We start from the raw sequence: 22,362 nt of genomic DNA on the forward strand, positions 1-22,362 counted from the left end.
GGGGAAAGTGGGTGGTCATCATGTAAGAGCCAGTCAGGCCCCTGGCAGGTGGTGCAAAGATTCTGAGAACTCTGCCTAAAAATTCCTGAGCCCTCAGATTAGTTCCTTACAATCACCCCATTTATCCCCTAACCACGACGACAGCCACCACACACACACACACTGGGGCTCTGCCACTCTGCTTTATTGGACTGGCACGTAGTCAAGGGCACAGCTGGCTCCGCCCTGCTTCAGAGTGGAGGCCAGAGAGCGGCCTGTGAGTGACCAGCCGCACTCATGAGACATCTGACACAGGAGACGCTCACTACGAACTGTGGGCACAGCACAGCACAGGACAGGACAGCCGACTGAATTTTTCTTTTATATATAAACAGATAATTTTAAAAAATTAGAATAATATAGAGTTCCTCTAGAGAGAGACTTTGCAACAAAAAATATATATAAAGAATATGACCTCCTGGGCAAACAAAGAAGCATCTTTGAGCGAAGGAAAGAGGGCTCCTCATGCATTGGAGAGGGGGCCGAGCCGTGGACAGGCACCAAGGCTATTGCATATCTTGGAAAAGGATAGAAAAGCAGAGAACTGGGTAGGCAGGGTGTCTGCATTATTTTCTCTACATTGACTGCAAGGGTTTTTATGGCTTTGGCTAAAGCATGTGAAGCAGCGGAGGTACTAAGGTGCTAAACTGAGGCCTCTTGGTCTCTGTGTAAAAACAAAAAGAGGGGTGGAGGACGGCAGTGAAGCCCTCCTCACCCCCAGCTGAGAGGAAGCAGATGGAAGACTTTCTGCAGGGCAGGGGGCAGGCTGGGGGATGTTGTAGCAGCCTCCTTCCCCCCCCCTCGTGCCCTGTACAGCCCTGTGATTCTACACATCTGTCCCTGCTGATAATGTACATGGATGGGAGGCCGCTAATCTCCCCTACACTCTGTTGTTAATCCCTGGCAAGGGCTGGGACAGAAATGGCAGGAAGGGCCTATCTCAACCCCATGAGGCTTCTCTTTTGGAGCAAGCAAACACCAGGGACCTGGGGAAACAAATGAGCAGGGCATTGGTTTAGGCAGTGAGGCTTGGCCACTCCCTTTGGTCCCATATGTAGCTCTGCCCACCAAACTTGGCAGGAGGGGTATCCTCTGGATGAGCAGAGCCAGCTAAGAGGAGCCAAATGTCCCTGATAGGGTGGGGGAGAGACAGGAATTGGGGAATCCAGAGGAGTTGGACTTGGCCCCTGAAGCCCTTCTCCTGATTCATTCAGATCTGGATTCTTCCAAGATCTGGGGTAGGTTCTGGTCCCGGGGGCCTGGACCAGAGGCAGGGGCAGGGGCAGGGGCAGGGGCAGGGGCTGGAACTTGGGTGGGAGCTGGTGTGGGGGTGGGAGCCTGGGCAGGGCCCGAAGTAGGGAGGGGAGGTTTGCTGCCAGAATGGTAATCATGGGTGGCCTTGGGCTCATTGGTGTGATAGGAGCCCTTGTAGCGATGATTTTGCAGATAGAAGAGCACCAACATTCCCACCAGCCCCAGCAGCAGGAAAGCCACCAAAACTGAATGAAAGAAAAGAAACATGGGGAAAGACCTTTGGGGTTCAGCTGTACATCACATACAGACACATACTTTTAGCCAAAAGCATTCATGTAAGACTATACAACCACAATAAGCTGTTAGATAGGTTGAGTTCTTGGTTTATCCTCTGCCAACTTCTATTTCTGATATTCTCTTTTCACATCCCTGGTATTACCCCAATTTCTAATCTCTCTAGATGTATACCCCTATTTATTTCCTCAACCTTTAGCTATGGCTGCATTTTAATATTTCAATTAAAATTCTATGGTGGGCTGGTTGCGGTGGTACATTCCTGTAATCCTAGCAGCTCAGGAGGCTGAGGCAGGAGAATTGTGAGTTCAAAGCCAGCTCATCAACTTAACAAGGCCCTAAGCAACTTAGCTAGATCCTGTCTCTAACTAAAATATAAAAAAGGGCCGGGGATGTGCTCAGTGGTTAAGCACCTCAGTACCAAAAAAAAAAAAAAAGCCCAAAAACCACCATGGCCTGGGGTTGTAGCTCAGTGGTTGAGCGCTTGCCTTGCATGCGGGAGGCACTGGATTTGATCCGGAGCACCACATAAAAAAACAAATAAATAAAACAAAGCTAGCAGGCTCGATTGATATTTCTTAAAAAAAAAAAAAAAAAACATACAAAGAAAACTCTGTGCTGAGGCTGGGATTGTGGCTCAGTGGTAGAGCACTTGCCTAGCATGTGTGAGGCACTGGGTTCGATTCTCAGCACCACATAAAAATAAATCAATAAAATAAAGGTATTTTGTCATCTACAACTTAAAAAAGAAACTGTATGACATGCTCAAACATTAAAAAATCTCTAGCACAATCATATACTATCTTCAGCATGGCCTGTCTCATCCTTCTTTGTACCATCACCCCTCTAACTCCTTTGCCACCCCTCAGCATTGGGGACAGGGGCAAGGAGGGAATGCTGACAGTCAGGGTAGTTTGGGGAGGTGCAATTAAGTGGTCACTGTACTTACAGCCTAAAAGTATGGCGACCCATCCATCATCATGGTAGTACGGGAAGTCTACAGAGGAGAAAGCACCAGTTATGAGATACTTCCTATGTTTCTCTTCCCTGTCATCCCTCCCTTCTGTGTCCAAGAGATGATGTACCTGGGGGCAGATACCAGGGATCAAGCTCAGGTGGCACCTCTGAGACAAGGCGTGGCATAGCTCCACAGTTAGATTCGGACAGTTCTCCCTGAACTCGAAGGGCCTCTGCTAGCTCAGCGGTCATGGGCCGAGGAGCTCGGAAATGGGTCTTGAGTGGAGCCACATTGTTGAATCGAACACCAGACAGGCAGCCTGAGAAACCTGGGGTGTTGTAACGCTGGATCTCTGGGTCAATTACACCCGTCTCTAAGGGAGAAGGCCCAGAAGAAGAAGGGTTTGAATCACTTGGAAGCCTCTTGTCATCAATCCTTCTGTTCTCATCACCCACGTATTCTCCTCGCCACCCTCACTGCCATTCCCAGGTCCTCCCACTCCTTGAGGCTCCAGGGACTTCCCCCATAGCTCATCCTCACCCACAGCTTACCCATCACACGTCCTAGATACAAGGCTTTAGGCGAGTCCAGCTGGCTGTCTACCAGCAGAGAGAACTTCTGTTCTGTCAGCGGGAAGTAGTCCACCTGAGGCAGGGATGGGGACAGTGAGGGAGGGAGGACCTTGCAGGCACAGCCAAGACCACAAGGGAACTCTTGTTCTATCCAAACCTGACCTGTTAGCAGGTGAGTCCCTGCTCAATCTGAAGTGGGCAACCCCTAGGCCCAGATGTAGGATTTGGTACCTGATATGGTTTGACTAGAGGTGTTCTCCAAAAGCTCCTCTGATGGCACAGTTATTCAGATGAAATGATTAAATTATGAAGGCTTATAACCTAATTTGTCATTCCAGTTTGAATGGACTAACTGGGTGGTAGCTGTAGGCAGGCAGGGTACCACTAGAAAAGGTGGTCACTAGGGGCATGCCCTTGAAGGGTTCATCTGCCCCATGGCCCCTTCCCCTCTCTCTCTGCTTCCTGGCCAGCTGTAAGTGGAGCAGCACTCCTTACAACACCCTTCTGCCATGATGTCCTACCTTGCCTTGGGCCCAGAGAAATGGAATTGGTCCACCAAGGACTGAATCTCTGGAATTTTCCCTCCTCTAAATAGTTCTTATTGTTCTTTGTTGCAACACAAACCTGACTAAAACAGAAATTGATATGGAGAAGTGGGGTCATTGCTGTGGCCATGCAACTAGTTCAGAAGCCTTTGGAACTGGTTTGTGGGAAGCATTTGGAAAAGTTTAGAGATGGAGGCTGGAGAAGTCTTAGAATGTTGTAAGCAGAGGTAAATGAGTGATTCTGGTGGGAGCTCAAAAGACCAAATGCCAATAGGAATGCAAACTGTGCTCATGAGGTTTCAGAGGGAATGAGGACTATTGGGAGGGATTTGGAGTAGAGGCCATTTGGGTTATCATCTGGCAAAGAACTTTTCATCATTTTGCCCATGTCCTGAGACTTTGAGACTGAAGTTAAAAGTAATGGACAAATTAGTCTGATGAAGGAAATTTCATTTCACAGCATTCATTCAGTGGCAAAGATATTGCTGGAAGCTTTTAGCCAGGCTTACTATGAGAATTAGGAGCAAAAAGAAGAGCTCACAGACCAGAAAGTGCATTTAAAACTGGGGCCCAAAAAAAGTTACACTTGTTGAATAGATTATAGCCCCTAAAGAGATGCTAGGTACTTTGTACAAAGACAATAGGAAAGATGGTTTGAGGACATCTCCAGGATTTGCAAGACTATACTCATTGCAGGCTCAAGGATATGTAAAGGAAAATTCCCCCGAGAAGAGATCATGGGGATCTCTTCTCACCTGAGCAAGAGTTCACCCTTGCACAAGGGGAGCTAGGAATTTGTTTCACTGGGTTTAGCTGCCCAAGCACTCAGAAGCCACTGCAACCATTATTCCAGAGGACTCAGACCCTGCACAAGCTGGTAGCCAACTTTGGCATCATTCATGAAGTGCTGGTTCTGCAGGAATGCAGGATCCTAGAATTAAGGAGTCATGAGGGTTTCCACTGAGATTTCAAAGGAAGGTCTAAAAGGCCAGGCAAAATGCGGCAGGGTCAGAGTCCCTGCAGGCTGCCTCTAAAAGGGTGATGCATGAAGCTGTGAAGGTGAAACCAAAGCTGGAGTGGAGACCCTAAAAATTCACAGATGTCATAATGTGGCCTGTCTACCAAGAAAAGGTGCTGGCTGCAGAGAGTCAGGCTAAAAGAGAGCCCACATGTGCTGCAACTGGCAAGGCCAAAAGGATGGGACTGCCCAAGTTCTTTGGAGAGAACATCTCCAAACCACCACGTATCCTAGATGTTATACGAGGAGTTATAAGCAGAATTATGGGACCTGTTGGCCTGCCTGGGTTTCAGTCTGTTTTGGTCTCATGCCTTCTTTTGATGCCCCTATTCCTCCCTTTTGAAATGGGAATGTTTATTCTGTTCCACTGAATACTGGACATATGTAACTTGCTTTTTGATTTTTACCAGGCTCACAGCCAAAAGTTTGCCTTGTGTCTCAGTAGAGACTTTGGACTTGGATTTTTGGGCAATGGTGGAACTGTCTTGGAGATGGACTAAATGCATTTCACATTGTGAAATGGACATGAATTTTGCAGGGCCAGGAACAAAATGTTGATTTGGATAAGAGGTGTCCCCCATAAGCTCCTATGTTAATGCAGCAATATTCAGAGGTGACATGATTGGATCATGAGAGTTGTTACCCAATCCATTCTGGCTTGAATGGACGAACTGGGTAGTAACTGTAGGCAGGTGGGCATGGCTGGAGGAGGTGAGCCACTGGTGTACTGGAATGGTTCATCTTTCCTATGGTCCTTTTCCCCTTCTCTGCTTCTTGACTGCCATGAATGGAGCAGTACTTTTCTACCTCACCCTTCTGCCATGATGTTCTGCCTCATCTTGGGCCCAGAGCAAGGAGTCAGCCATCTATGGACTGAGACCTCTGAAACCGTGAGCTTCTGATAAACTCTCCCTTCTCTAAGTTGTTCTTGTTGGATATTTTGGTCATAGCAACAAAAAGCTGACTAACTCATTGTGTGTTTTTTTTTTTTAAATTGATTTTGAGCTCTATTTTTGCAACTTACTAGTGGTTCGACTTTGAGAAAATCACTTTATACTTCATGAGCCCGTTTACAGATTTGTAAAACAAAGATAAGGACACCAGGCAACTTAATCTACTTCGAGAATCTGCTGTGAGGGTCACTTGAGGTGACACACATAAAATTCTCTGTACAATGAAATATGTTTGACACATGTTAAGATTTGATATTTTGAGGCCGGGGTTGTAGCTCAGTGGTAGAGTGCCTGCCTGACATGTGTGAGGTGCTGGGTTCAACCATTAGCACCACTAAAAAATAAATAAATGAAATAAAAATGTTGTGTCCATCTACAACTAAAAAAAATTTTTTTTAAAGATTTGACATTTTCTTGGGTGCCACATTGAGATCATGAGGTTGTGACTGGACCCATCTACCCCCTCACACACATACCTGGATGAAGAGGTTGCGGTAGACCCGGGTAATATTGACACTGTGGGGCTGGCCATCAGTAACTGGCCGGGTGGTTAGCTGGTAAACATAGGGACTAGTGCCCAGTTGATATCTCAGCTGCAGGGTCCCTGTGGAGTGAGAAGAAAAAACATGGGGTCTTCTCTCAGATCTCACAACCTGTCTTCGCAGAACACTTGGGTCCTATATAGTGAATCAGTTGTTATGTGAATTAACAGTACCTTGGGGAAGTGAGGGTCTAGGCAGAGATCCTGTGGGGCTTACCATCTTCCTTGATGAGCACAGCCATGTAGTCACGCACAAAGGAGCTGACGTAAAGCAGGACTGCAGGGGCAGAGTCAGTGCTGAAGCTGAAGGAGACCTCCTCCCCTGTGACGTTGTAGACAGGCCCCCGGTAACCTGGCACAGGCCGGCCAGGCCTGGGGTAGTCAGGCAGGCGGTACCCAGGGCCATGGTAGCCGGGCACATAACCGGGAGTGTCATAACCAGGGATATAGCCAGGCTCATAGCCTGGCACTGGCCGGCTCAGCATGTGGGAAAATTCCCGGGCTGCAGAGCGCAGAGCTGACTGTAGGTTATAGCGCATCCAGGTGCCTGGCTCAAAGAAACCGCCGATGTCTGAAGACAGAGGTAGTGAAGTCAAATCAGGGTCCTCAGTCCTCATTCACAGGGTTTAAAGTTCATCCTCCATACACCCTGAATTCACTTCAATTTCTGCCACTATCATAACTCTCTGTTAAAGGTCCTCTCAAGGCCCTCTGGCATAGAATGGAATCTTAAAGCCATGAGAAACTTTTGAGAGATATCTAATCTGACCCCTGAATATTACAAACAGAGAAACTGAGACTCAGATATGGGTAGTGACTTGCCCAAGGACACAGAGTAAGTGGAGAGCCAGGCTTAGAACTGAGATATCCTGAATCCATCTAGTAAATATATCACTGCTCATACTTCCAAACCAAGACCAGAAGTTTTTAGTTGGTCCTACATCCCTGCCTCTTCCCCTTTTTTTTTAAGTTGTAGATGAACACAATATCTTTATTTGTTTATTTTTATATTTATGTGGTGCTGAGATTTGAATCTAGTGCCTCGCACATCCTAGGCAAGTGCTCTGCCACTGAGCTACAACCCCGGTCCCCCTGCATCTCCCTTGTTTAACAGACTCCTCCCACCAGTAACCCACCTACTCACACATCCCCCTAGGCCAACCTTAGGAAGGATGCAGTCTGGGTATCTGAACAGAATCTTGCTATGCTGAATGTCAAGGTTCACCTTAACAGAGAACCAGGTAATAAACTGGGAATTCAGCAATTGTCAAACAGGAAATAGCAAAGGACATTATGCAACCAAACTAAATATGCATGCAAAGGGGAATCTGTGTTACCTTAGTGACAGTGGGACGATGAGGAAGTTACATGCTGATGTTTTTGAGCTTTTATGACCTGCTAGCTTTACCATCCCTTCCATGTTCCCCTTTATGACTTTGAAATCATTCAGAATCTTCAACTGCCTGACTCCCCCCAAATCAGAGCTCAGGAACCCAGTGACAACTCTAGTTTCCCCAAAGGCTGACTTTGCACCCTCTTTCCTGCCTTCCCTACGTCCCATTGTGCTATGTGGCTCCCTGTCCCCCCATAATCAGCAGCACTGACCGTGGTTGCAATATGGCCCATCAAAAGCTGTGAGGTCACAGTCACATGTGTAATAGCTGTAGCGCTCCACACAGCGGCCTCCATGGAAACAGGGGAACCGAGGGTGGGCGCAGTGGCCTGTGCAGTTGGGAGAAGTACCCTCAGAGGCATTAGCACGGCCCTCCAGGTTCAGAGTCACTCCATTCAGACGCATGGCCCTCAAGCAGCCCACAAAGGGGCGCCTCTTAAGTTCCGCAGATCCTGGTCAAGAAATGAATGGAGAGGCTGGGAGTATGGCTCAGCGGCAGAGCATGTACTCAGCACCTATAAGGCCCTGGGTTCCACCCCTGCCCCCCCACAAAAAAAATAAAAATAAAAAAATAAAAACTGTAGAGCTTGAGACAGAAGTAAGTTTGTGGCTGGGAAGTGAAGGGAGACAAGGGGGCAAAAAAGATGGAGTAGGATACCAGGGACTGGTGGGAAAGGTGGGACCTTGGCTTAATCTGAAGCTGAGGAGGCTGGAACCAAAACATGGGGCTCCTGGAAATTCAGAGTGCCTTGAGCGGTGGAAAGGTCAAGAAGGCTCTCACCCTGCCTCGGGGTTGCTGCTCACCAACATAGAGGGGCTGGTCATACTCCAGCCAGATGTAGGTCTGCAGTGGCATGGGCCGCACCACCCAGGGCCGGTGATCCACTCGAAGCCGGGCCTGCTTCACGTTGATTTCAGCCCGGACCAGGTGCCATTCATCATCATTAAACTCAAAGTCATCCGAGTGTACCGTCAAGTTCTCATCCCCATTCCCCACATCAAAGGCGAAGACCACATCCCGGGATGCTGGACAATGTGACAGGAAGTAGTGAGGAGAAAAGGGCTCGAACCTCCAAGATCCCTCACAAGTGCCTTGCTTGGTTCAACCTCTCTTCCTCAACCCTTCAGAGCTCCTGAATATCACTCCAATTTGTCCATAGGTTTTTTGGAGATTTTTTGTATTGGGAATTGAACCAAGGGGTGCTGCATCACCAAGCTACACCCCAGCCTTTTTAATTTTGAGACAGGGTCTTCCTAATTTGCCCAGGCTAACCTTGAACTTTTAATCCTCCTGCCTTAGCCTCCTGAGTGGCTGGGATTACAGGAGTATGCCACCATGCCTCGGTAGCCATAGGTTCTAACCTATAAACTGCTTGAAACTTCATACCCTTGGCTTCTCACAAAATTGAAGATCACTTCAGCTTTTCTGGCCCCACCTCCCAGACTTGAAGCGTAACTAGTCAGAAGTGGGAAAGACCCTCAGGAGTCTAGCTCCTTCTTCACAAGCAAAGGGCATAAGGCCCAGAGAGGCAAAGCCAGTTCCCAAGGTCACATAGTCAGGGATCAAGACAGAGATAAACCTGGAACCAGAGTCATCTAAGCCCCTTTCCTTACTGCCTGTCAGAAGGACATATGACCTGGTTTCCTACCCCAGCTTCCCCAGAGAGCTCCTTCATCCACCCCACATCCCCCCCAGACTCTGCCTGCTCACTGTTGAGTTCCACCCGCACGTAAGGTCGACGCCACTGGCAATAACGGCCCCCCATATTCTCTAGGAAAACTCCTGAGGGAGCCGAGGTCCTGAAGTAGAAGGAGACGTCGAGACTGTGGTTGGCACGGATTGGGGGGAAGCGTAGTGCAGCCCCCGTGTGGAAGGAAATGGTGTTCCAGGAGTTTCCTAAAAAACCAGAGGGAAGAGGCTTTGTCATGGAGGTTGGGGGGTGCAGGGGCAATGGAGCCTCAAGAAGGCGGTGGGGAGGGAGATAAAAGGGGGAGGGTGAGAGGTAGTCATGGGGAGACTGAGAACAGAACAAAAAGAGGAGTAAGGTGCAGAGGAGCAATAAAGATGAGGATCAGATCACAGCAGGAGTGTCTGTCAGTATGGCCTAGAGACCCCCCAGTGGGTTAGGTGGCCTAGATTTGGGAAACTGGAAGACTGACTCTGGAAAGGCACACAAAAGGGGTCTGCCACTCACGGTCGCCATAGCAACGCAGAGGCCTCAGGAAGAACTGGGCCTCTGAACTGGAGCGGTTCGTATCCCCCACCACCACCTGAGTGACAGGCAGATGGTCCACAAAAGTCAGCAGCCCCTTGTCAGTTCTCCTGTGGGGACAAAATGTGGTGAACAGCCTTACTGCTAGGCTTCCCCTAAAGTCCTCTAAACTCTGTCCCTCTGCCTCCTCACCACTGGGGCTGGTCAGCATCACAATTGCAGTGCAGGGCAGGGTCCACACAGCTCCGGTCCAATCCACAGGCACAGCGCTGGATCCCAGGCTGCGAGCCTCCCCAGTAGAAGTGCTGCTCCTCATTTCGGCCAATCCAAAAGCTGTAGGGGTAGCCTCCTGGGGAAGAGGTGCAGGCAGCTGCCAGGCCCTACCCCTCCATTAGCCTCTGGGCTCCCTGGGTTGCCCTTCCAACTGGCCCAGACCTTGCTTAACTCCTTGGTCAAACTTTCAGGCTTTATTCTCCCAGCCCCTCTACCCTGTCTCTCTCCAGCTCCTCCACCTGCCTTCCCTGACCCCAGCCCAAACCTGCAGTGTTGAGCAGCCGGGAATTATAGCAGGAGAACTCGATCCACTGCTCACAGTGCTGGGAAGCGTTGGCTAAAGCGCTGACTTCCTCCCATGATGCATTCCAGTACTGGACAGCCCCTAGGAAGGGCCGCTCCATGCTGGAACCTGTTACCCGAGTTGTCCACAGCCTGTCATGTCGCACAACTGTCCATGCTCGGTTCTCTGGGAAGACGGAGGGGACAGAGCTTTTGCTGGACATGGGCATTCTCTACCCATCTCCCTGCCTACCTCTACCAAGACAACTTCTGAGCCAATTAATGGCCAGCAGCTCTGTTCCAGCTAGACCCTGGGTCCTCCACATTGGAGATCAGAGACAGCTAGAATGGATCAGGAATTTATCTACAAGGCTAGATTACAAAGTGTCCCCCTTCCTTTCCCCTCTATCCTCCTTTACTCTCACCACAGTTTAATCTTAATGGCTCCCATCCCACTTTGTGCCTTCCTGTTCCCCCCATATTTCCCTTTATTATCTGGTCAGCTGCCACCTCACCACCCATCAGAGCCATTTACCTCGGATATCACAGTACACTACAAAAGGCTTCAGGGGGCCACTGCCATCAGGATCAATGGTGAAGTTTCCAGAAGTTTTTCCACTGAGTCGATAAGCCTCACAGGATTCCTTATACAATGCTAGATGGTATCATGGAAAAAACACAACTTAGGGTTAGAGGGCTAGAAAATGAACCCCAGCTTAAACTGTAGATCAGTGGTAGAGCTCATGTCTAGCATGTACAAGGCCTTGGGTTCAATCTCCTACACCATAAAAAAAAAAACAACAATGCTGGGGGGAGCCCAATCCTATCCCTGACAGCCTTGTGATCCTCCCCACCCCATTTGGCTTACGTTGGTGACAGGTCTCCCCTTTGTAGCCAGTCAGTTCACAGTAGCATATGAAGTCATCCCAAGACTGGTAGCAGCGTCCATCATGTTCACACATGTTAGGGCTACACCTGGGGAATGGGTAGGCACCAAGGGAAGGGGCCTTACTGGGAGCTTGAGAGGGAATCTGATCCCTATAAGCTGCACTCCCAGTTCCCAGAGAACCAGGACCCAGTGACATACCACACACCTAACTAGTCAGGTATGTGCCCAGACACAGGGCATCTAGTCAGTCTTTGGGGTTCAAATACTACTGTTCCCCCCTTCCACAAAAGAGCAGAAATGTCTTATTCCACCCCATCCCCTGCCAAGAAAAAAAAAAAAAAAAAAACCTAAGACCAAAAGTAGATGCATAGTTTACATTTTGAGCATGTGTCACTTTAAGAGAAAAACAGGAGGTGAAATGTCAAGGAGGAATCCTTCCCCAGGTTGGGGGACTAAGGAGCTGAGACAAGGAGAAGGGACATTATTGAGAAAGGCCACTCCCACAGGGAGAGCATGGAAAAGGGCTTTGAAAGGGGTCACCTCTTGTTAGGGACAGGGGTTTCTGGATACCTATCGGTGATGCCACATGTGTCAAAGAGGACCTCAGCAAAATATCCAAGCCGCCGAAACTCCACCAGAGTCAGGTTGACCAGTTGACCATCCACCTTCAGCAGCTCCATGCAGCCATGGAATGCCGTCTGGTTGGAGTGGCAGCCCCATCGACTGGCTGGTTTGGGACAACCTGGAGCAACCACCCCTGTGAGGCCCTCCCCAGGGAAGACCCCAGAGACCCTCCCCCAGGGAAATGTTAAGAGGGAGCCAGACATAAAGAAAGAAGAGATTAGAACCAAAGTGTAGACTACGTCAATGACTTTCCACGCCCCAAGTTCCCAGAGGTGAAATGGCTTAATTCCTATAAAACTCTCCATGCGGCCTCATCTGAGTGAATTTAGACGAGGCTTTCCCACCCAGAGACAGGAGTCTGGCCAGGTGTGCCCCTACTTACCTCCAAAGAAGTACGAAGTCCCTGTACGGATCAGCAGGGGGGATGAGACTCTGACCTCTGCCCCCTCCACATCATCAATACTGATGACTGCATGGTTTTCCTGTGCCACAAAATTCACCTCGTGCCAGAAGCCATCATTTAGGCGATACCCTGGACAAGAAAGAAGAATGGTGTGGGTAGGGGAAGTAGTAATAGAATAAGAGAAAAAGATGTAGAGTGGGGAAGCAGCAGCCCCACTCCTCATCCCAACAGCAGTCTATGTACACACCATTATTACACTTCTCATACTGAGCAGTGACATCTCTCTTCACTATCCATAACCCCAGTTATGGATGCAAAGTCTGCAAAGTTAGAAATGAGTAATAAACATCACAGAGACAGACCCCCTAATCCTATAGAACATCAGGACCCTCAGCCTTCTGTTTCTCCCAGAACCTTTAGCCCCTCTATCTGCCTTCAGTCACTTTTCCCAGTACCCTGTTGCCTTCATTCCCTCTCCTCTCTCCATTATGCAAAGGTCTCAGTCCACCCTACCACCCTCCTGGACCTCCTCTACCTTTCTTTAGTTCAATTGTGCTTCTCCCAGACTTCCTCACCAGCAGCAAACTGAAGCTTCTTGCGGCCGGTCTGTGCAATGGACACGTTGACCTGCCCTTCGCTAAGCATCAGCTCCACATGGCCCAGTCCGTCGCCCAGGCGGGAGAAAAGCAGCAGCCCTGTGAGGTCCCAGGTGCGGAAGCGGAAGGAGACTGCAAGGCGGCCTCGGCGCGGGAAACCTGGCACTTGGACAAAGTTGTGAGGACCTCCAAAGTTAATGGGGTGCGGAACTGGATCCAGGCAACGGAATGCCACCTTACCCTAGGAGAAGTAAGGACACATCAGCACCCGTGAGCCCGTACTCCCACATGTACCTCTGTTAGTAACTGAATTTTCACATTGATCTAAGACTCTACCTCGATACTTTCTCTCTAATGTTAGCGAGGTTAAGACATCAAAACCATGACCCTTTGCTCAAATATATCCATCTGTGGAGGGGGTCCCAAACAAGTCTGCCCGCGGGACTCTCCACTTGCTGCTTGCTCTCCATCGCTGATCTACTCTTTCTAGAAGGCGACAGCTTCTTTCTCTTCCCTCCAGTGTGAGAAGCAATTTCTCGCCCCAAGTCGGGCTCCAGACCCTTGGCTTACCAGCAGCCGTGCATGCGTATGTGCAGAGTTGAACACCAGTGCGGAGAAGATTTAAAAAGGACTTTCGATTCCAGTCCTTACTCAGTAGTTGTGCAAATTAGGACCCCTGGGAAAGTCATTCCCTGTCTCTGCGCCTCATTTTCCTCAGCTGTTAATTACAGAGGTAACTGGACTCAACTACAACTTCTTGTCTAGTAGGGGATGCATGGTGTTGGCACTGTGAGTGCGCAATATAACCCCAACTTGAGAATCTGGCCAAGGAGAGAGGAGTCCTCGGCTTCTATCCGATTCCCAAGATCTCTTCCCACGCCACCACTTTGTTTTCCTGAGCATCTTTGGTGTCCCATCCTCCCATATCCCCTTGCCCACTGGCCTCGAAAGTGATCCGGGAATGACGCCGAACGGCCAAGTCTGCGATGTTGACCCGGTTGAAGATGACGTTTTCCATGCAGCCACGGAAGTTATGCCGATACGCTAGATTCTTCTGCGCGGCACCCACCAGACCCCCAATGAACATCTGCAGAAAGGGTGGGAGAAAAGGTTATCTGGACACAGGAGTGTTCGTGCCTGTCTCACACACCCCTTGTCTTAAGTTTTCCCAGTGCCAGAAATTTTATAATTATAAAGATTTGAAACACGCATGTCCACCGGGTCGATACCAAAATTCATTGGCCTTCCAAGCCTTAGGTTTGAGCTCTGAATCTCCCATAAAGTGGCTGCAAGCCTTGAGCAAGTCTATTAACCTGTTTAAACTTCTTTATCTGAATATTGGAGTTAGGGTCTTATTAACTCTATAGAATTGTGGGAGAATCCAAAGAGACAATTTTCCTACCTTGCCTGATCTGTAAAATCTGAATTCTAGATCCCATGTCAGTAGTTATGGGGTGGGAGTGTGTGCTAATAGCAACAACATCGGGGGAAAAAAAAACCAGGCCTTTCTGGTGGGCAGCAAATTTGCAAAGAGCTGCCAGCACTTTCAAGAAACAAAGTCTTACCTCTGAGAGAGTACTGTCCCTTACCCACTCTCCCAGCACCCTACCCAACCAAATGTTGCCTTCTCCATTGCTCACCTCTGTGTCCAGATTCAGCCTCTCAAAGTCACCATTGAGCACGAAGCGCTGTACATAGCCATCTAGGGTGAGATTTGCTTCTCGCCCATATCGATCCACTCGCACATAGTGCCAGTGCTGGTCGTTCAGGACACCGCCAGCGCTCACCGTGGTGTGACCAGGCCTTGGCTGGATGGGGCTGCTGCCTGAGGGTGAGGGGGGACAAAGTGAGAACCTGAGCAAAAAGAGAACCTGAGCAAGCCCTAAGTCCCCAGGCAAGCAGCAGCTGAGGCCCAGTGCAAGTTTGGAGCCTGGGGCGAAGCGGCCCATTGGCCAGTGCGTAGCTGAAAGTAAGCCAAGTAACCTCTATTGGTCTCTTTTCCTGTCTGGAAAACTCGGGGTACGATAGCTTTTTCTATTTCATTACACATATGCTATGCTATGAAAACTACATGAAATACAAAATAATAACCCGTTTGTGTGTGTTTCCAATAAGCAAACTGAGGCTTGGGGAAGTGACTTCTCCAAGGTCACACAGCTGGTAAAAGGTAAAGCTGAGTCTAGAATCCAGTTCTCCTGACTTTGATTCCAGAATCTTGCTAGCACCAAATGTTAAGAAAAGGGCCTTTAGGTCAAGATAGTAAAGAAGGGCAGATCTGGCCGGGGCGTGGGCAGAGAGCTTAGCGAGTACCGCACTCACCCAGGCTCATGTGCAGTAGCAGGTGCGCCCCCTGCAGCTCAAGCGTCACGTAGTCGCCCTGGGCGCCCTCAGCGTGCAGTAGTAGCCCATCTTTCTCCTCCGTCTTGAAACTGAAAGCAAATACGTCCCACAGACTTCGGCTGACTCCTCTTGGGAAGCGGTAGGAGATGGCATCGTCGCCGTCGAAGTAGAGTATGTCTGACTCTGCATGAAGTACAATAGGTGGGCCCGAGACCAGGGAGACTCTGCTTCCCCGGCACCCTCCGCTACCTCCGCGTGGTTCTCTTACTGTAGGGGCAGCCATAGAGACCGAGTCGCAGGCCGATCTTGCCTCGCGGGTTCCAAGCCAGGGGTACGATGCGGATGTAGCGCGCGGTGAAGTGGTAGTGCAGGTCATGGCGCACCACTGCCGACTCATTCACATTACCAAAGAAGGTCTGCGGGGGGGGGGGGGGGGGGGGAGAGTAGTAACCACATCCCTACCCGTTGCTTTGTTTCTCCATAGCCTCCCAGCCTATGATGGCTTTCACACCTTGCCAATCTTGACTTTTGGAAAGCAAATTCCTTCCTTGCCTGTGTAGCTGTGCAGTTTCCCTAACCCAAAGTGTCCTCCCCCACCATCCTATTGTTCCCTTAAAACTCAAACAAAATGCCACGTCCTTCGGAAAACTCTCTTAGATTTATTCTAATGTATGCTAAGCTCCATGAGCCAAGTGTCTTTCATGCATGGTGAGTTGACAGTACCTCTGGACTTAATCCCCAGAGTGGAATCTTGGGTCCTTATCTGAGCCCTCACCACTGCCTCCCTTCCCCGTCAGGCTAGTGCCCCACCCAGGCCCCAGAATAGAGGAGGCTCCCCAAGTGTGCACATCTGGCGTACTGCGTTGTGTCCTTGCTGGTAGAACGGAGTCCAGCTGTCTACACGGTCGCCATAGAGTAGCATGTAACGTGTGACCCAGTCCCAAGAATTAAAGGAGCCTTGTGTGGCCACAGCTCGGATCCGGTGCTTCTTCATTAAATCTATCTGGAGCCAGGGATTTGGATCCCCAATCCGGGGTGACCATCCACTGATGCCTACAGAAGAAGCAAGTGCTTTTACCACCCACTACCCTTCTCCCCTGAGCCCTCTGGAGTCCCATCCCTCCGACATGCAAGAAGCTCACCATGCAACCTGGCAAAGCGGGCTGTGGTGAAGAGCCCATAGTAGGAGGAGGCACCCAGGGAGCGTGCATACAAGGGACCCACCAGCTCTTCATCGCAGCCATCTGGAATCGGGGAAATTAACTTGTTAATTATTTATGGCCCTTCTCAGGCCCTTTCAAAGTCTGGGCCCACAGGGTGCCCAAAGCTTCCTCTTCTATGCCCCCCAGTGGAAGACCCAGCCCTACCTTAAAGACATCCATTCAACCTGGGCTGCAGCTAGGGCTGCATGTTCAGGGGAGGCTGCCTTCTCCCAGGGAAACACTTATGGAGGGATAGAACTCCCTAGCCCAGTATTTGTCCTGGCTTAGTACTCCCCCCAAACACAATCTCAAACCTCAGTATCTTCCATAATCTACATCAGTAGGACACTCATCCAACCCGAAGTCCTCAGCATCAGTTTCATTTATGAGCTCGCCAAAACTGTACCAACCCCAAATCCAGGTCTTGCTCCTAACTCAGCAACCCCAGTCCTAATATCATTACTAGATCCTTGTCCAGTCTTAGTCTCAATCAGGGGCACCAACTCCTGTTTGGATCACAGCCATAAATACCCAGCCCCAGCCACAAAAACCAGCTCCAGCCACAAACTCTAGCCCCTGGGCCAGCTCCAAAGTCCAACCCCAGTCTTTGGCAAAACCTTAACCCTACCCTGTGTCACTAGTCCCACATTTATGCCCAACCCTAACCTCAAACCCAGGCACCGGCTCCCGCTTGGATTCCAGCCCCGAATTCCCCAAATGGGCTGACTCCATCTTCGGCTCTGAGCCCAGCCTCGGCCCCGGGAGCGCGCAGCAGCCTCGGAGCTGCATTGCGGAGCGCGGGGGAGAGGCAAGAAAAGATGAGAGTGAGCAGGCGCGCGCCGGCGGGGATAGACCGACGACCACCCAGCCGCAATGCGGTGTGGGACCCGCCCTGCAGGCTCTGGATTCCTGGGCCCAACCCCACCTATCTCCGACCCCAACACTCACAGTAGCCCCAGCCCCGAGTTCCAGAGACCGCGGTGGCTAGCAAAATGCAGAAGAGCTGGAGACGCATCTTGTAGGGCTGACCGCCCCCGGCGGCCGCCTCCCGGTACCCGACTCCCGGCTAGGGCTCCAGTTCTGGCTCAAGCTCCAAGCTCTCTCCTCCTGGGATTCGCAGCACACCGCTGACTCTTATTATCCACCCCTTCCCCTCTCCTCTTCCCTCTCTCTCTCTCTCTCTCTCTCTCTCTCTCTCTCTCTCTCTCTCTCTCTCTCGTTCCTGGGTTTCTGCTCTCCTCTCCTTTCCACCCTCTCTCCTCTCACCTCCCCCCCGGTCCCCAACCTCTCTCTCCTGGCACGCGCGTTTTCCCGACCCCGCGCAAGCGCGCGCCTCAGAGCTGCTGTGAAAGGGCGGGGTAGAAAATCTTCAGTCGCCGGGAAATACCCCGAGAAATCCGAGGCTTGCAGGGTCTGGGGCACAGGAATGGTAAAAAGGAGGCATGGACAGGGAGGATCCTGAAAAATCCAAGAAAAAGGAGGAGGGAGAGGTGCCTAGAGATGCGCTGAAGGATAAGTAAAAGAATACATCATTTTCTGAAGGCAATTAATTCTTCAGACTTGGGGTTGGGCACTCTCGAACACTGTGAATTCAGCATTTTGACCTTACTTCACTTTTCAGATGAAAAACCTTAGGCTTCAAGAAGTCAAAAAACATACTCAAGACTACACAGCTACCTAGCAAATGATGATGATCCCAAAAGCCATTCTTTTTCCAATGACAGGGTTAAGAGATCCTTTCAGGGAAGATGGAATGAGAAAAGGGAGACCCTAACCCCACCTCTCCCCACCCCTTCCTTCCTGTCTCATTAGTTATTTAACCTCTACCCCCCTGTGGCTACACCTCAGAAACCTTTGTAGCCAGAGATGGGGACGGAGCCCACAGAGCAGGTGGGAGTGGGGGAAGGGAGGGGGTGAAGGGTTACACCGCGGGTGGGGAAGGGGAAAGGATGGGATTCTCCATTTGTCATCAGGCCTCTGCCATCCTGACTTGTGCTGGAGCCCCAAAATCTGAATCCCAACCCTTGAGGCCCCTTTTACATGAGTGGTGCTTATACTTAAGGTAGTGGCGGGGAGGAGGCTAGAGAAAAGAAAGAAGATGGAAATCCATTCCAAACCAAGCTTTTGGGTTCAGGGTCTAGGTCTGAGGCAATGTCTGCATCTGGTCGACCTTCCAGAAGAGGGCGCTGCAAAGGGAACGGCAAGATTCCTACCCTCACACAAATCTATACTGGGGATTGAACCCAGGGCCTAGACAGGGGCTCAATAAATTGCCCAGACTGGCCTCGAATTTCTCCTGCCTTCAGCCTCCAGAGTAGCTGGGATTACAGGTGTGCGCCATCATGAGGCAAGATTTATTAATAATACAAACGCTTGATCTATGAAGAGCTAGATGCTTTACAACCATTATCTTCCATACTTCAAATGGGTCTCAATTAAAACATTGCCAGGTGGGCTAGACAGGACTTCTAATTTCTGCTATATATATTAAGTACTGAGGTTCAGAATGAGCAAGAGGTTTGCTCAAGGTCACCCAGGAAGCAAGAAACAGACGCAAAAGGGATGCAAGCGAAGTGAGAGCCTTTTAGGTTGTGCAAGAAGAGTCTAGAGGAGTTTCCATATACTGTTATTCCTGGTCTCACCGGGGTTTCCTGCGTGGAAGGCGTGGGGCGGGAGAGAGATGCAGGCAAGTATTTCATACCGTCCCTCCTCTCATTTTGACCTCCCCAGGTTTCCTGGGGTCCCTACTCAGGGGATGGTGATGAAGTGTACTCTGCTGAGCCATTGCCAGAGATCTGCTACAAGGCGGATGTCCAGGCCTTCAGTCGGGCCTTCCAACCCAGCATCTCTCTGACGGTGGCTGCTCTAGGTTTGGCCGGCAATGGCCTGGTCCTAGCCACTCATCTAGCGGCCCGACGCACTGCCCGCTCACCCACCTCGGCCCACCTGCTCCAGCTGGCCCTGGCCGATCTCCTATTGGCCCTGACCCTGCCCTTTGCCGCAGCAGGAGCTCTCCAGGGCTGGAGTCTAGGAAGTGCCACCTGCCGTGCCATCTCGGGCCTCTACTCGGCCTCCTTCCATGCCGGTTTCCTCTTCCTAGCCTGTATCAGTGCCGACCGCTACGTGGCCATCGCTCGGGCGCTCCCAGCTGGGCAGCGGCCCTCCACGCCCAGCCGCACACACTTGGTCTCAGTCTTAGTGTGGTTGCTGTCATTGCTCCTGGCGCTACCTGCGCTCCTCTTCAGCCGGGACGGGCAACGCGAAGGTCAGCGACGCTGTCGCCTTATCTTCCCCGAGGGCCTCACGCAGACCGTGAAAGGGGCAAGCGCCGTGGCGCAGGTGGTCCTGGGCTTCGCGCTGCCGCTGGGCGTCATGGCAGTCTGCTACGCTCTGCTGGGCCGCACGCTGCTGGCCGCTAGGGGGCCGGAGCGCCGGCGCGCTTTGCGCGTTGTGGTGGCCCTGGTGGCAGCCTTCGTGGTGCTGCAACTGCCGTACAGCCTCGCCCTGCTCCTGGATACCGCTGATCTACTGGCAGCCCGTGAGCGAAGCTGCCCTGCCAGCAAGCGCAAGGATCTGGCACTGCTAGTGACCGGCGGATTGGCCCTGGCCCGCTGCGGCCTCAATCCCGTGCTCTATGCCTTTCTGGGCCTGCGCTTCCGCCAGGACCTGCGGAGGCTGCTACGGGGTGGGAGCTGCAGTCCAAGGTTTCAACCCCGCGGCCGCTGCCCCCGCCGGCCCCGCCTTTCTTCTTGTTCAGCTCCCACGGAGACACACAGTCTCTCCTGGGACAATTAGGGCTGCGAATCCAGAGGAGGGGGTGGGTTGCGGAAACAATTCCAGGGAGGGTAAGGGAAAAAGGGTGTAGGTGGGGAAACACTGAGAACGAGATAGGAACCTAAAAGGATTACTTCTGTGTTTGCTACATTAAATTGATAACATGGAAATGAGATGCAACTCAACAACTGTTACTATTTTTGAATCACCGACTTGGAAGTGATTTGTAGCAGGGCAGACAGTGGGTTACACCCCCTCCCTCCTCACCCCCGTGCTTGGGTCTGAGTGGGAGGTGCTAAGAGCCTGGGGCGGGAGAGGGGGTGCTGCTGAGTCTGCTAAAGCTCTAGGCACTGACACCCCCTCCACATTTACCAAGTCTCTGCCAACAGAGGTGAAGTGGGAAAAGTGCCAGAAGAGGAGGGGCAGGGGTTCCTCTTGAAATAGCGTAAGAAAGAGCTTTCTAACAACCAGAGTGCAATCCAGTAATGGCTGCCTTAGCAAGTACTGAGTTCCTGGCCTCTGGAATGTGTAAACTGAGGCTGTCCCGGACTGTGTGAGCCTGTGTATGGTACCGAGGTAGGGGGTGGGGACAGGAGATTCTCGTTTTGAACAGGCGTTTGGATTAGATTAACATAGTATAATCCCGTCTAAAGTTTCTGCAATGGAAAGAAAAAAAGTAATTTAAAAGTTGAATTGGAGTTTTTCCACCTTGCAGAAAAAAACTAGAAGGGAATTGCAATGCAAATCACCAAAGAGGAGTTATCAGGGGTGTGGTGTGTGTATGTGTGTGCGAGGGGAGGGAGGGGGTTACTTGCAGTTCTCCAACTTCCCCGGGGATATGCTCAGAGGGAATGCACTGAGTTTGCCGAGAAGGAGGAAGGTTAGACCACGAAAGAACTCCCCTGCAGGCAAGGGCCTAGGATCCAGACAGGGAAGAGAGCTATGGTTGTGTTGTGGTTGTGTTATGTGTTATGGTTGTCTCTTAGCCTAGATAATTTCAGTACAGAGCTCTGTGGCGAAGGCACAGCCTGGATGGACTCTTGAGTGGATGGCATTGATTCTTGGTCTTTGTTTTGCACAATCACAACAGACAGGAGAGTGTTCACGTGCGACAATTCTCTCAGTTTAATATCCTGTCAGCAAAGCTGTACCCAGCACTCCAGCCGAAGCTAGGGGCGAGAAGGGCGTGGCGTGGGGAGGAGGTCTCAGGGGAGGCGCTGGCTTGAAGTCTCCGCCTTGTCCCGCCCGCCAAGCCCGGACTAGCCAAGCTTCCAAGAGCCTTAGCTAGAAAGCCTTGGCCTCTAAGGATCAGGATCCAGGGAAGTCCTGGAGACTGTGCGGATCCTCAAGGGGTCTCACAGCTAGCCTTTGGAGTCCGACACAGAATCCTCCTCGGGAGACTTAGGGAATCGCCGCTGAGTCAGCAACGCGCGCACACTCGCGCGCGCCCGCTTTCTCCTGCTGTTGCCAAGCCCTCCCCTGGCCGCCCAAAGCCTTGGTTAACCCCTCCTTGCTCGGAACTGCAGAATATTCGCCCTGGAGGGCCTCCGCTCTATTTGGAGACCATAGAATTCCCTAGAATGCGAAACCACTCTCTCTACTCGAGTTCGGTGAACAGCACTCTAAATTCGATTTTATTGCCGGCTAGGTCTGCGCCTTCCCTCCTTAGCTGCTTCACCTCAAAAATGAGATGACTCAGATCTAGGAACTGGACTTCTTAACTCCAGGGGTGCAGGGTCGTCTTCAGAGCTGGGTCTGGTTCAGGTCTGGAAACCCTCACGGTAGTTAAAGTTCTTCCGTTTCCCAGGGACCCTGAGAGGAAATAGAGCGCAGCAGTCGAGCTTCCCTTCAACTCCATGCCCTTCATTCTCCAGAGCTCCTCAAGAGGGTTTTTAATTTGGCTGGCTGGTGAACTAAGAGTTAAAACAAGAACTTGAAGGCGGACTCTCGTGATGTCACTGGCACCCCGCTGCCGACCTCAGAAGCTGGGGCGTGGTTAACATCGTTCCGCCCCCTCCCTCCCTGTTTTCCCCGCCCCTCCCAGCTGGCTCCCAGCCAAAGGCACATGATGCAACCCAAAGCAGTTGCAAGCTTGTGATTGGTGGCTAAGCCCGGCTCCAGGCACAGGGATTGGGCGGAGGAGACTGTGACGAAACGTGGACCCTGCCCTGTAAAGAAGGGAGGAGAGAAAGAGGAGGG

The 22,362-nt window shown here is 51.1% G+C and overlaps 2 protein-coding genes across 5 annotated transcripts; one reads left to right on the plus strand and one right to left on the minus strand.

Annotated features, from left to right (window-relative positions):
• Positions 1-163: 163 nt before the first annotated feature.
• On the minus strand, positions 164-19,759 carry Cntnap1 (contactin associated protein 1). 4 transcript variants are annotated; one of them, XM_078041002.1, is made up of 24 exons: positions 19,619-19,759; positions 16,330-16,431; positions 16,047-16,240; positions 15,456-15,603; positions 15,167-15,370; positions 14,488-14,672; positions 13,791-13,934; positions 12,827-13,088; positions 12,231-12,380; positions 11,795-11,966; positions 11,204-11,310; positions 10,871-10,990; positions 10,319-10,522; positions 9,973-10,129; positions 9,763-9,890; positions 9,279-9,464; positions 8,372-8,593; positions 7,780-8,019; positions 6,392-6,745; positions 6,110-6,237; positions 3,097-3,190; positions 2,673-2,918; positions 2,537-2,584; positions 164-1,538 (listed from the first exon to the last, which is right to left on the minus strand). In XM_078041002.1, exons 3-24 carry the CDS (start codon positions 16,179-16,181, stop codon positions 1,246-1,248), a joined length of 3,927 nt encoding a protein of 1,308 aa, XP_077897128.1. In that variant the 5' UTR covers positions 16,182-16,240; positions 16,330-16,431; positions 19,619-19,759; the 3' UTR covers positions 164-1,245. The 4 variants fall into 4 exon arrangements, with proteins under 4 accessions (XP_077897128.1, XP_077897127.1, XP_077897126.1 ...); XM_078041001.1 differs by lacking the exon at positions 19,619-19,759 and adding an exon at positions 19,326-19,467; XM_078041000.1 differs by lacking the exon at positions 19,619-19,759 and adding an exon at positions 17,338-17,573.
• Positions 17,832-22,345, plus strand: Ccr10 (C-C motif chemokine receptor 10). Its single transcript, XM_078040992.1, has 2 exons — positions 17,832-17,879; positions 19,120-22,345. Exons 1-2 carry the CDS (start codon positions 17,832-17,834, stop codon positions 20,182-20,184), a joined length of 1,113 nt encoding a protein of 370 aa, XP_077897118.1. The 3' UTR covers positions 20,185-22,345.
• Positions 22,346-22,362: the final 17 nt, after the last annotated feature.

This window comes from Ictidomys tridecemlineatus, chromosome 3 (assembly GCF_052094955.1).
Source record: "Ictidomys tridecemlineatus isolate mIctTri1 chromosome 3, mIctTri1.hap1, whole genome shotgun sequence".
Taxonomy (NCBI): domain Eukaryota; kingdom Metazoa; phylum Chordata; class Mammalia; order Rodentia; family Sciuridae; genus Ictidomys; species Ictidomys tridecemlineatus.

Coding starts and splice junctions, on each gene's coding strand:
- Cntnap1 (XM_078041000.1), bottom strand. CDS start 17,404: ATGCGTCTCCAGCTCTTCTGCATTTTGCTAGCCACCGCGGTCTCTGGA. Junction 10,523..10,870: donor AGTGTACTGTGATATCCGAG/GTAAATGGCTCT, acceptor CCGTCTTCCCAG/AGAACCGAGCATGGACAGTT. Junction 2,919..3,096: donor GTATCTAGGACGTGTGATGG/GTAAGCTGTGGG, acceptor CTTCTCCCTTAG/AGACGGGTGTAATTGACCCA.
- Ccr10 (XM_078040992.1), top strand. CDS start 17,832: ATGGACAGGGAGGATCCTGAAAAATCCAAGAAAAAGGAGGAGGGAGAG. Junction 17,880..19,119: donor AGAAAAAGGAGGAGGGAGAG/GTGCCTAGAGAT, acceptor TGACCTCCCCAG/GTTTCCTGGGGTCCCTACTC.